The sequence below is a fragment of the Xenopus laevis genome, chromosome 6L (genome assembly GCF_017654675.1).
Source record: "Xenopus laevis strain J_2021 chromosome 6L, Xenopus_laevis_v10.1, whole genome shotgun sequence".
Classification (NCBI taxonomy): Eukaryota; Metazoa; Chordata; class Amphibia; order Anura; family Pipidae; genus Xenopus; species Xenopus laevis.
The window spans coordinates 23,644,914-23,659,512 of record NC_054381.1 but is presented as its reverse complement, the minus strand read 5'-3'; the positions used below and the strand labels follow the sequence as shown (position 1 = coordinate 23,659,512).

The 14,599-nt window shown below is 38.0% G+C and overlaps 1 protein-coding gene across 5 annotated transcripts in view; it reads right to left on the bottom strand.

Annotated features, from left to right (window-relative positions):
- The window catches only part of LOC108718775 (MAGUK p55 subfamily member 7), a 215,484-nt gene that overhangs the window by 65,397 nt on the left and 135,488 nt on the right, over positions 1–14,599 (bottom strand). For all 5 annotated transcript variants that reach the window (XM_041565831.1, XM_041565832.1, XM_041565833.1 and 2 more), the window contains exons 7-8: positions 10,917–10,997; positions 2,164–2,295 (exon numbers count right to left, since the gene is read on the bottom strand). In XM_041565831.1, the coding sequence (XP_041421765.1) occupies positions 2,164–2,295; positions 10,917–10,997 (213 nt within the window). The remainder of the gene's footprint in view (positions 1–2,163; positions 2,296–10,916; positions 10,998–14,599) is intronic.

Genomic DNA, 14,599 nt, shown 5'->3' with positions numbered 1-14,599 from the left:
AGGATTTGCTACAGTGATACTGAACTGGATGTACACATTGGGTAAAAAAAATTATATAACCTTTTTAAATACAGAAACACACTTTGCGTGTGAACAACATTTAACTACACCCCGGAGCTTGCTAAACTCCTTAAATACCAAAGCTCCCCTTTTTTGGTGTCGGACGCCTTAGTTCCGCCAGAGATGTCTATCTAGAGACAGGCTCTCACTGTGTGAATCACAGAAGCTCTGCATTTTTTTCATCTGTGCACAACATTACAGCTCTCAAAAAGTGACTTTGCAGACATCTCTTCTCACTTCCTCCTGACAAAAACAAATATTCTACATAACACGTATAAGATTTCCAGGATATTTGCTGGGCAATAAGAAAAATATACAGAACAGCTATTAACCAACCGTTATTTCTTTAACACCTTCGCAGCAGGACACGCTGCAGTTCTTCTCTACACCAAACATGTCGAGGGAGGAAGAAAATAAACCCCCCACCAGTCATTGCATTGCTATATGTTTGTAAGGCACAGCCTTGGTTTTGCACTGCATATTTTCCAGATATCCCACTGCAACTATCATCTTTCCACTGATGATTATTCAAAGTAGAACAGACTCCACTGAGGGATATTTTAGCACAATACTCCTACTACACTCCGTAGGTATCCTCAAAGCTTTTATAATTACCATTATAAATCATGTCATTTAATCGGTTACAAAGAGGGCATGGACAGCTTCTTTCATACTTTTTTTTTAACTAAATCATGATAAAAACATACAGAATGTTATTGATATTCCAGCAAAATTCAAGATGTTTTGGGTATTTTTTTAAATTCTTATCAGGTTATACATTTACCTCTGATCAAGAACTGTTCCCTTGAGGAGCTAAGTTAACGGCTTTTTTTTTTTTTTCCAAAGCACTTTACAGAGATTACAATCTAAGTCCCTATCACAGGATCCAATTAACCTGCGTGTGTGATTTTGGAGCGGAGAGGGGATAGGAGTACCTGGAGAAAACCCACAGAGAGAGAACATACAGATTCCTTACAGATGTGCCAGGCAGCAGTGTTAACAATTGGGCCACGCTATTAGGAAAATTGCAAATTTCTTTTTCTTTCATTGCTCTAATTTGTAGGGTTTGGAATCAATTTGGGATTTGGTCAAAGCCTTTGTGAAAGATTAAGTATTTGGGCCAAAGTCTTTGTAAATTTAGTATGTGGCCAAATCCTTAAAAAGAAAGAAAAGAAAAAGCAGATTCGGTGCTTCCCTATTAAATAGGCAAATAGTTAAAGGGATACTGTCATGGGAAAAAATTTTTTTTGAAAATGAATCAGTTAATAGTGCTGCTCCAGCAGAATTCTGCACTGAAATTCATTTCTCAAAATAGCAAACAGATTTTTTTATATTCAATTTTGAAATCTGACATGGGGCTAGACATATTGTTAATTTCCCAGCTGCCCCAAGTCATGTGACCTGTGATCTGATAAACTTCAATCACTCTTTACTGCTGTACTGCAAGTTGGAGTGATATCGCCCCCCTCCCTTTCCCCCCCAGCAGCCAAACAAAAGAACAATGAAAAGGTAACCAGATAACAGCTCCCTAACACAAGATAACAGCTGCCTGGTAGATCTAAGAACAGCACTCAATAGTAAAAACCCATGTCTCACTGAGACACATTCAGTTACATTGAGAAGGAAAAACAGCAGCCTGCCAGAAAGCATTTCTCTCCTAAAGTGCAGGCACAAGTCACATGACCAGGGGCAGCTGGGAAATTGACAAAATATCTAGCCCCATGTCAGATTTCAAAACTGAATATAAAAAAATCTGTTTTCTCTTTTGAGAAATGGATTTCAGTGCAGAATTCTGCTGAAACACCACTATTAACTGATTCATTTTGAAAAAAATTTTTTTTCCCATGACAGTATCCCTTTAATGCAGAAACATTCACATAGGAATATATGCACTGCCTGTATATGGTTTGGGCAGTAAGGTGAAAATTGGCCAACTAAATTTGTATAAATGAGAGTATTTCCCCTGGAAATGAAGGAGCGAAGAAATGGGACTCTTACACTATGCTTTAAAATAGCACTGGGAATTCCAACTGTAGCATTACAAGCAGACTTTATTTGGAAAAAAAAATGCTTTTCAAATGGCATAATTGCTTATTATCTCACCAGTGGCTCTCTGTTCTTTACCAGGCGGATGATTTTCACAGAGTCTTCATCATCATCAATGTCATCAGGCATGGGAGGAAGCACAGGATCATAGCTCTTCTGTGCTACTGTGTCATGCACCGAGAGAAGAGCCTGAAAACACATCAAATGTAACTTTCAACACTGTTTTGTGTCTATGTATTTGTACATAATTATTATTATTATTATTAACATGTATTTATATAGCGCCAACATATTGCGTAGCACTGTGATGTATAAATACACGTACACTTATCACACACATGTAGCACTAATAAGTCTAACAGCCTATAGTGCATTGCTAGATGAGTGTTACTATGTTCTCAAGTGTCTTGTCCTGTTTTCTTTGCATCTGATTGGTGTTTGGCAAATTCCCTGGTCGGAGTGAGTATATTACATATTGGGAAAAACTGCTTTCTGGAGAATATTACCTGTGCTACACAGTGCAAAATCTGGAATAAGTCTTGGAATAAATATGCAACAGGACTCCACAGAGCTAGCATTCCAAGTGAGAAAAATAAACCCCCTGCTCTATGTTACCAGCAAAATCCTATGTGGGATTAGAACACGTGGCAGGAGGCTGCTGCATATAATTCTCATCTAGCACAGCCTTAAGATACTATAGACCTATATTTAGTCATTGAGAAGAAGCTATATTTAGAGTTGTTGCTATAAATTCTGTGTCACAATCATTCATTTGAAATCCTTTTTATAGTAGCAATTAAATAATAGGGGCTCATCCATCTTTTCCCTGTTACATGAGACGCTTTCCATTGTGTGCCAAAATGAGTCCACGTAATGGAACTTCCCATTGAACACTAAGAAAATGAACCAGCAGGAGAAAATTGCTTGCTGATGATGCTCATGCTGCCGATGGAATGCGTCCCAATAGGAAGGTGATTATCTAATCAGGCTAATACATTCAATTAGTCACTCTTTCCTTAATAGAACCATTATATCATTAAAAACGTATTTTTAACTTTGCGAATACCATATGTCAGAGTTCAACCTGGGTGATGTGATGCTGGGGGAGAGGGTTGTAGTGTCCATTTCCTACGACAAAGTTATGCTACTCAGTTTTAAGGGCTACAACACAAGGCATTTTTAACATTGCAATGATCAAGTACTGACAGAGTAAGGATAGTCTGGTGGGCCACATCTTAAATCCTCCAGCAATGTAAGGTGGGGCTATTTTATGAAATTGGGGTAGGTTTTCAAACCTTTTTTTTTCAGCACCTTTGAGAATGAACATTTGATCAGGACGCCCTAATAGCTCATAAGAATTAAGAACGTCCAACATTTGGTCAGAATGCCTCTATGATTCTTATCTGATGTGAATCTGTAGATATGGCTGGACACCATAATTAGAGAGACATGATGCTAATATGGTTGTTCCCAAGGGCTGCCATGTAAAGGAAGTAAAAGCTCTCTCTGATTTCAATTCAATTAGTATGTTACAATTTCAGTGTTAACTGCTTGTGGCCATAATAGGTAATTTCCCAGCTCCTGAGAAAGTAAACTTAAAATGAGACACCAGAGAAGATGTACCCAACCAACATGCAGAAATTGTAAATTTGGCCACAAGAAGAATTACAATGATGTGGACCATGGAGTTTTACATTAGCAGATGACACCATATATCTACTGAAGGCAGGGCATTAGTAGGGTTGCCACTGGCCTAGCTGGTAAAGTATAAAATGTACCAGCAATGTACTGGACATTCAATTTGTAATCTGTAGCTGTTCTGGAACGTGTTAATTCATCACACTTTATATTTTACATTATTCCCACCACATATGCACAGAGTTCTGTTTGGTTGGAAAAAGATGTATTTAATCAACTATGTGTAGACATAAATAGGGGCCCAAAGACAATAAGACCATTGATCATCTGAGAGGGCCTGAAGATTAGGGGCTTTCATAAGATTATAAAAATATGAAATGTTAGCCACTCGAGTGAATTCAACTTGTAGAAATACAACATGTTTAAAATATATATATATATATCTTTAGGTTGCCCAATATGTAGGTCTTCTGTCATTATTAAACTAAAAGGTCCACCAGGTTCAGGTCCTTGAGCTGTTTAAGATGCAGTGCAAAATGTGCATCTGGCAGTGTTGGACTGGCTCAGTGGGATGCCAGGAAAACTCTTGGTGGTCCCAACTGACAGTGGACCCTCCTGTTCCTAACCATTTGACCTGTTTAATGGCCCTTCTCTATATTTATATGGGAACAACCAAAAGAAATATATGGAAATATAAATGACATGTAGAGATAAGGATAACAGAGAGGTTGGGCGAGGAGAAAAAATTGGCTTGGAGAGTCACCCTGAGGTTGGCCTCTAGTACAGGTATGGGACCAGTTATTCAGAATGCTCGAGACCTGGCATTTTCTGGATAACGGATCTTTCCGTAATTTGGATCTTCATACTTTTAAGTCTATTAGAAAAGCATGTAAACATTAAATAAACCCAATAGACTGGTGTTTGCCTCCAATTATATATTAATTAGGGTCAAGTACAAGGTACTGTTTTATTATTACATAGAAAAAAGGAAACCATTTTTTAAAATTTGGATTATTTGGATGAAATGGAATCTTTGGAAGACAGCTGTCCTGTAATTTGGAGCTTTCTGGATAATGGGTCCCATCCCAGTCTGAAATTGAAATCAAGTCAACAGCTGAGGTCAAAACTGGTAAAAATGTACAGACCACATCATGGCTACACCAACACAGTACTGATGGTGGATACATGTGGTCATTTTCTGTCCACCCTAATCCATTACTGTAGACAAGTAAAAGACATTAACAGAATGGCTTCCTTCCTTTGCCGATTCTTTATATGCAACCAGATAGTTTAAAATCCATGACATTTTAATAACAGTGAGAAACACTGACTATTAAAGACACTAAAGTTTCATTTTTTATTGTTTTCTGAAGGAAATTCAGCGGAACCACTGCTGCTTAGCACTTTACCCCAGAGCAGTTCATAAAGCCCAGAAAATGTCATTTAGAAGCACGGATTCAGCACATTATAAACCGAGTATATCAAATAAATAAATAAATAAAATAAACAGAATATACTCGAGTTTCATTTGGCTCCGAAACATATTGTTTTCCATACTGACTCAACAAGAGCAGGTCAGAAGGTCTATGGGATAAAGCAGAGATATTATTTGTAAACCCGATACACAAAAACAAATACAGTTTTCCTAACGCACTAAAAGGCCAATCCAATTTTATGACTTAATTTTTATGAATGTGGAATCGGTGGGCCTAAGGGAGTTGAACAGTGCATTGTGCATCTCCAACGGCTAAAGCCTAAAATTCAATATGGATAGAAATGCGGTATATAATTTATAAGACACAAAAGCCATGAATATCCTGTAAATTATATCCTTATAAACGGTGAGTAGTGATGTCATCAGTTATAAACGGTGAGTAGTGATGTCATTTCTGTCACATGACTCACTAAAATTTGTGTATTATAATAAATAAAGTACCCCCAGTTGTAAAATATGAGGATATTAGAAGTTACCTCGGAGTTCCATGACCTGTATAAAAACACTCGGCCTTCGACCTCGTGTTTTTATATGGTCATGAAACTCCTCGGTAACTAATAATATCCTTATATTTTACAAGAGGGGGTACTTTATTCACTATACTGTATATATTGACCTTACTCTACTAGCACATGTACAGCAGCCCTATAAAAGTAATAATCCAAGTTGTCCACAGAAACACACCATTTTTAATGCTCTCTTTTGTGACCTGGGCTGCTGTTGAGAACCTAAGCGTAGGGGTCATCAGAAAAAATCAAGCAGTTTTGCTTTCCAATGCTCAAACTAAATATTATTGAATTAGAGAGAGTCCAAAAGGGTATCTAAGCTAATAAAGGCTATGCAAAGTCTCAGTTAATAAGAAAGTCTGGTCATATCTCTATGATAGAGATATAACAAACTCTCTGGTGTAGGTAGGTCCTTCCAGAAGACATGGTGGAATCCATTCAGATTAGAACAAAGGAGGTCCCCTCATAATATTCAAAAATGTTTTTTTTTACAGTGACAGCTGTGAAGTTGTGGAATTCTCTCCCAAAACTGGCAGATAAATTAGAGGGGCTTACGGCTAGGGCCACGTGTAGCGGATCTCGACCTATGGAGAAACACAGGTCAAGAATCTGCTGCTGCTGCCACCTGAATACATTGCCTCGGATGCAGACAGACATGGCTGATTTTGGCACAGAAACGCAAGATTTTGCATTTCACAGCAAAATGTTCTGCGTCCTGAGCGAGGCAATGTATTCAGATGCCAGCAGCGGAGGAGAGGATTCTCGACTTGCGTTTCTCCGCAGGACAAGATCCGCTACACGAGGTCCTAGCCTAAAAGGGGTAGGATGGCTTTTTAGCAAGTGAGAAAATAGAGGGTTTTCTGAAATTAACAAAGTTTATCCATGGACTGTTCCGTTGGCCTCTTGGAGTTAGGAAGACATTTTTTCCCCTTTGAGGCTAACTGGAGTGGTTCCAGATGGGGTTTTTGCCTTCCTTTGGATCAGCTAGTAGTTAGGCAGGTTTCATTTAAATTAAAAAGTTGTACTCGATGGATGTGTTAAATCACTTTAATTACCAATTATATATACACACTGTTTATTGTGTCAGTCCTCACGCTTAAGATGGTTATTGCACTTCAAGCTTTTGTATGATGTTGGAGATGAAACTGCAGCAGAGCTCATTCCATTTAAGGATTCTGCTATTACAAAATTAGGGTGATAATCTGTCTAGGCCTAAAGTACATAGAGAAGCCACCCATTTTTGGATTTGGCAAAATCCTACGAAGGATTCAACCTAAAAGACTAGTAGAATAGAATCAAGTAACAGCACCAAATAAATTTGAATATATTTTACTGCGGCTGCTATGGTTAAGGGCAACTCCATCCCTGAAAATAAGAAATCCATTTGGACATCTATGACTATGACCATTATTTCAATGATTAAAATAGTCACCTATAAACTTGTTCAGTGTTCAGCGCTGGAGTATTGTAGACTTAAGGACAGGAGTGCTGCTCCCCTTTCAAATCCCATTAATGTGAGTCGTCTCTAACCTTAGTTACCCCTGAAAAAACAACTTCACATCAGCTAACCGATGATATATCTTTATGTTTTTCTTGTTTTACAGATAACACCAAGTGGTGTCAGGAGAAATGTTTCCAGCTGCAGATAAGATTGCAGCCGCACTCGATAGGCGAAACATATATACAAATGCATTATGTCCGGATTCCAGATGCTTTTTACACAGTCTGACAGCTGGACAATTATATGATCTTTTTCTCTACTGTACAGGAATCTACGACTCTCTCTCTGGATGTAATTACAAAAGCTTTAATGCTACCGGTGACCATCTAAATAGTAACCTCATGTGGTCTAGCCATACACCTGTCATCACTCAGCCATTGCTTGCTGGTTAACTGAGAGACACTGGAAACCCCTAGTGCTGATATTTCCCAGAAATCCATCACTGCTCTATCTAAGGGTCACAAGCGCTCAGGATATTGTCAGAAAAAGCAGCCAGTATGGGGAACTGTCAGCAACGTGATTGATAATACTTTATAAAGTTAACAAATACAGTTTTTTTACGGACAGATGATGTGTCATGTGTGAAAAATTAAGTGGAACAAAAGCCATTTTTCCTCTGTCAGAGAAGCCAAAAGGAGAATGGACGCATTAAATGGAATTTAAATCCTGTATCTGCATTGATAGATTGTTTTTTATTTCACGCTAAGCTGGAGAAACACACACACTCACTGAGTTATTATGCCCATGTTACATGAGGTGTACATTCAATGGCCGGATGGGTACTGAGTCCCACTAATCTTGCCCTATAGAGTTCCTACTGGGGGGCTAAAATCCATCAACTACTATGAGTGGCCTCTATTACCTACACTGTTACCTACACCAAATATACACTGCTCCTGAAAAGATTATTCTCAACCTTTTTTTTTACTTCCTATAAAGGGATGTAACAAATCCACTATTTTGGATTTGGCCAAATCCTCGAATCCTTCGCAAAAGATTCGGCCAAATACCGAACCAAAGCTGAATCTTAATTAGCATATGCAAATTAGGGGTGGGAAGGGAAAAACATTTTTTACTTTTGTGACAAAAAGTAATGCGATTTCGCTCCCCGACCCCAAATTACATATGCAAATTAGGATTCGGATTTGGGCTGATCCTGCTGAAAAAGGACAAATCCCGAACTGAATCCTGGATTCAATGCATCCCTACTTCCTATCTATAATCAAGACCTGCTGGACTGTGATAGAGCAAATTGAATTTCCTCAAGTAGAAAACAATAACAGTGTTAATGCAAGTAAGCCTTTGAGCACTGTCTGTGCCTATTGAGGGTTATAATGTGTCGGGTCCAAAGATGTAGACACAGCAAAAGGTTTCCTTACTGAGGAAGGCCAAGCAGTGTGTAAAACTGTTGACTCTATAGAAGTGGTTTCCAAACTCTGGTACCTGGAACTGTAGCAGAAGGGGCTCATTTTGAACCTAATTAGGGTGAACACTTATTTGTTGCCATAAAAATTCTTGGAACTATGACTATATGGCTGATGCACCAATGGTTTGCTATATCTATATATATCTATATATATCTATATATATCTATATCTATCTATCTATCTATCTATCTATCTATCTATCTATCTATCTATCTATCTATCTATCTATCTATCTATCTATCTATATATATATATATATATATATATATATATATATATATATATTACAAGTATGGGATCCATTATGTGGAAACCGGTTATCCAGAAAGCTCCGATTTAAATATCCAAATAATCTAAATTTTTAGAAATTGTTTCTGTAATAAAACAGTACCTTGTACTTGATCCTTATTGGAAGCAAAACCAACCTATTGGGTTTATTTAATGATTACATTTCTAGCAGACTAAAAGCATGAAAATCTAAATTAAAGATCTGTTTTCGGAAAACCCCTGGTACCGAGCATTATGTACCGTATTATGTACTAAAGGGGCCCTGACCAAATGTCTGACCTCCAAGGAGAGATTGAACTGGAAAAGTCAGACAACCACTCCTCTATATAGCATTGATAATGGGGTTATGTCTTTTTTTTTTTTTAAATCACACTCATCATTTACACAGTGATGAGTAATATATGGTACCTGTTATCAATCTAGGCTTAAAGGGATTATTATCTTTACTGGATTTTCCAAGAGATCCTCTCTGGCCCCTGCTTTATAAATGAAAGGCAGTAAAAAAAAAAAAAAAACAGTTCCCTGTCAGGTCCAGCTAGATGCTGAAAGGTTGACATCCTACTGTGCTAATTTTAGAAATCCATCAACTCTCCTGCAAGGTGGCCAAGGACATTTTTAATATAGGTATGGCATAGTTTATCTGGGATCCCATTATCCAGAACGCTCTGAAGGCCATCTCCTATAGACTCCATTTTAATCAAATAATTAACATTTTTAAAAAAGGATTTCTTTGTGTTTTTTTTCTCTGGAAATATTTTGATTGTCGGGAAGGCTGCAAACATCTCCAAATTGATCCCTGGAACTCTCCCATTGACTTAAACAGTAATTATGCAGGTTTTAGGTGGTGAATAGTCTAATTCGAATCCAAAAGGCCAGAGTATGATAAATCTCGAAAATCTAATTCAAATTTTTTTAAAACAACTCAAATTGAGTTTTGATCATTCCCTAGTCCGATCTGAGAGTTGAACATAAAAAAAAATGTTCAATTCGACCATTAATAAATTTGCCCCATAGTTTTGTTATTATTTATACATATAGAAATATTAAAACATTTTTAATACATTTAATATATTGTGTGTGTATATGTGTATATATATATATATATATATATATATATATATATATATATATATATATATATATATATATACATATATATATATATATACATATACACACACACACACAGGCATGGGATCTGTTATCCAGAAACCAAATAATTCAACATTTTAAGAATGATTCCTTTTTTCTCAGTAATAATAAAACAGTAGCCTAACTAACTAAGATATAATTAATCCTTATAGGAAGCAAAACCAGTGTATTGGGTTTAATTAATGTTTACATGATTTCATAGTAGACTTAATGTATGAAGATCCAAATTATGGAAAGATCCATTATCCGGAAAACCTCAGGTCCCGAGCATTCTGCATAACAGGTCCCACACCTGTATATAAGTGTGTAAAAATATATATCTGGAATATATATTTATATTTTTTGTAAATGATTGTACCTTGGGCAAATATTCTCGTATAAACATGACCCTTGTACCCACAGAATTATTTGAATGATCAGGTCCTATGTTGGGGCAGGGCAGAGATTTCTTCCAGTGCCCACGGCAGCAGCACCAGCTGCACTAACCTTACCTTGTGTGAACCAATTCTTGCAGATGAACAAGGGAACAGAATGTCAAATCTGTTTATATAAAACACTTTACAAAAAACAGGTTGAAACCGGTCACTGAATTATTATTATGGGGTTACTGTCCATGAGCCATAGACTTTCCAAAAAGGTTGCGGAAAGGTGATATATTGACGTTTCCCTTGAAAGAACATACGGTACGTACATAAAAAAAAAAACGTTGGCTCATATAAATAAGTCAATTTCTTTTAGATGGCTATTAATGGAGACTTTGTGCGAGTGTGTGCATGGATGGTGCAGGTGTAACATGTCCTCACCTTGAGATTTGGCTTTGACAGTAGTTTCAGCAGCTCTCTGATCTCACTGTTCAGCGACTTGCTCTGCAGTTCCTCCGCCAGCTGTGAACGAGACGGAATTGACACCACAGAACATTAGCAGAGCATTGTCTCACCCAGGCGTCAGGGACAACTGAGAATCTATCTTGTCTGAAGTGATTGCTTTCCAGTGTGCTCCAACAGGGGCCAGCGTGAACTCAAAACAGTCAATTAATCACTGTTCCACTGTTCTGAGCCCCCGTGGACCCCATTCAAGGCAGTTCTTTCAGCTGAGTTTACCTCAAGAAATCATATCTGGCATTGCAGCACTCAGGTTACATTGATTTATGGCATGGAGGGCACAGCCCGGCACTTCATAAAGGTAAATGGCTCTTTGCAAGCAAACAAAGGCCGTCTTGTATAATGATTGGATCAAATGCTGACGCTGCTGGTTAACAAATATTAGAAAAATTATGACTACTGAATTAAGTGGTAAAATCCTGATGGCTTCCAAAAAAACCAGGTAGAAGATGTGCTTACAAAGGTTTAAACAAGGGCAGCTAAAACATAGCATTCCTCATCAGCATTGCATCAATCACAGTGCCTGACACAGGCGGCCATTTTGTCTGTTTATTATACCATGCCAAACACTTGCCTGAAACTTGCTTTGTTTTTGCTGTCTCAGCATTCCTATTTATATTTAAGGGATATCAAAGGAAATGTTAAATATAAGCAGGGTTAAAAGGGGCAATTTGAAGTGATGGTTTGTCACTCTTTCAGACTTTCAGCTGTACAGAACTACAATTCCCAGAATTCCACAAGAGGGCTGTATCCAAAACCCTTCTAATTTTGAAACATATTCATACAGAATACATGACACGGTGTCCTCATTGACAGGCCGGTTTTAAGGGTCCCTGAGCACTAGAGTTGCCACCTTTTGGCCCGGTTGAATCGGGGTGGTTCTGTGATGCTGCAAAGGCAGGTCATGACATCAGGGGCGGGGCTGATTGGTCAATTGCCACGTCAATCATAAGGAATCCTTCGCGGTTTTCCTAATTTGGAAACCAGGCAGGGAGTTTTGTACAGGCTGCTATCATTGTTGTTACATACACCCCACAATGTAGTTTCAGTGGTACCTAACAGCAACTAAACCTTCTTCTCAAATCTTACTGTAACTCATCCATCAGGTCTCCATCCCCATCCACTGTCTTGTCTACCACCATGGAACCAGCTTCTCTATTTAGGACCAAGTGCCCCAGTGTCTAATCCATTTCCACAAAGGTTTATTTCCCAGAACTATTTATCCACATTATAGCTGTACTGTAGTTTTAGGTGTATCTAACAGCTACTAAACCTTCATCTCAAACCTAAACCTTCTAAGACTTTATCTTAAATCTCACTATAATCAGGTCTTCCCCCATTTACTTCCCCCATTTACTTATCTATCATCATTGTAACCAGTTTTATTATTTGGGACCATGTGCCCCAGTGACTAAACCATTCTCACCAACCTATCAAAGTTACATTCATTAAACCTAGATAAACATTTAAATGGATTATCTTCTCTCAAGAAGAGAGATCATGAAGTTTTGCACAGAACCTTCTCTCCACATTATGGGACTGATCAGGGTATGAGCAACCAAAACCATTTTGTAAATTCTCCCACATAAATCCTGACCAAACTAACCATGCAGGCAACAAAGGTATCAGCTGGGAGCAATACTGATGTCAATATTCCAGCAGCAATAAATGTTCCGGTCTAATACCGATGTCTCTCATATCCCATATGTGATATTTATATTAAACAAGGCCTTTATATGAGAAGATGAGCCTCAATGTTCTGTTGCAATTCTAAGTTAAGGGCGAACAGTCTAACCTGCATCCTTCAATGGATGGAGTCATAATGAATATGATGAATAAATGCAGCCGAAAACAGTGATATGTACAAAGTGAACATACCCAGCTTGATAGATTGGAATTACAACACCAGTGTGACAAATGTAAGCAACTTGTAATTGAGCTTTACTGAGCCTTGAGTCACAATGTGTTGAAGAACACGAGTAATAAATATATGTGGACAAACGTAATGTGTTATTTGGTGTAACAAGATTATTTTTAGGGAAGGCCTTTTAACATAAAAGTGGATCTGATATTTACCAAGTGAATGAGCACTTTGTTGGAAGCTACAAGGTCGATTACTCGGGAAATAATCCTGAAAACTGAACCCATAAAAAAACAACTTTAAACGCACCCTAAAAATATAAAAAAAGAAATTTAAGCCTAATTCAATATTCTGGACAGACACAGAATTTAATGAAATGAGAGTTTAGGTAACATTATCTGTACCCAAATGAGAGAGAAATCTGACATGCACTGCCAGCAAACGGAAAATAAATCCAATGATGGCACACAAATCCAAAACCTAAATAAAGAATTGAAAAAGTACACCCAAAAAGAAATTAGGCTTGGAAGTGAGGGGTATACTTTTAAATAACATCAGAAGATTTACCATAATCCTTTAAAGGGCAACGGCTTCATTTAAAATGTGCCTGCTGCTTTAAAGCTTACAACTCTAAATATACAGCCCCACATATATTGTGCTTTGTGCTAAGCACGTTTCTGCCCATTTTCCAGTAGGAATGTTCTTAGAGCCCAGAAACATATTGGCTGGCATATCTGGATGCTAATCTTTTTGTAATGCATTGAAAAAAAACTTGGGAGATCCAACTGATAATGCTATGCCCAGAGTTCTCCATTACTGTCATCATGTCACCCCCAGCTGACTACTTGTATGAGCATTAATGGGGGGCTAAGGGCAACGGTCCACCAGGAGATTAGTTGCCTGCTACAAATCTATTCTTCTGCCGACGACTAATGTTTTCCTACAGGCGATGAAGTGAATCGATAGTGGCAAAACCCATGTGTTGCTTCGATCTTCCAAAGTCGCCTGAAGTTGCTTCAAGAGGAACTTTCAGGCAACTTCAGAAGACTGAAGCGACACATGGTTTTTACCACCCGCTATTCACTTTACTGCTGTTGGGAAAGCATTTGGAGGAGACCAGTCACCTGCAGAAGGGGAGATTTGAAGCAGAAGTTTAAACTCCTTGTGGACAACCGGCGTTAAGGAAGCCCTGTCAAAGGCTGTGACCAGTTTGCATAAGAATAACCGAAGCCCAAATAAGACTGAAGTTGAATATGATCTAATACAAACTACAGTGTATCTGGTGTAAACTAAATAAACTCGTAATCAACTATTACACCACCTAAATAGGAACTACAGATTTCTGTGGCCTTCTCACAGTTGTGACCAACTCCATTGCTTGACGTCTGCCGCTTATAAATAGTAGACAAGTTGCATTTGGAATGTGTGGCATAAATCCCTTGTTAACAATTCAGAGGAATTCTCACCTACCAGCAGCCAAGTCTGCCATAGCAAGTTATGTTTCCCATAAGGGCCCAGACACACAAGGAAATTAGTCGCCCAGCGATTAATCTCCTCTATCTAGAGTGACTAAATCTCCTCCAATGATTTCCCATTGGTAATAATGTGAATCATTGGTGGGGGAACATAAAAGTTACATAGTTATATCGGGTTGAAAAAAAGACAAAGTCCATCAAGTTCAACTCCTCCAAATGAAAACCTAGCATCCATACACACATCCCTCCATACATTCACATAAATTATA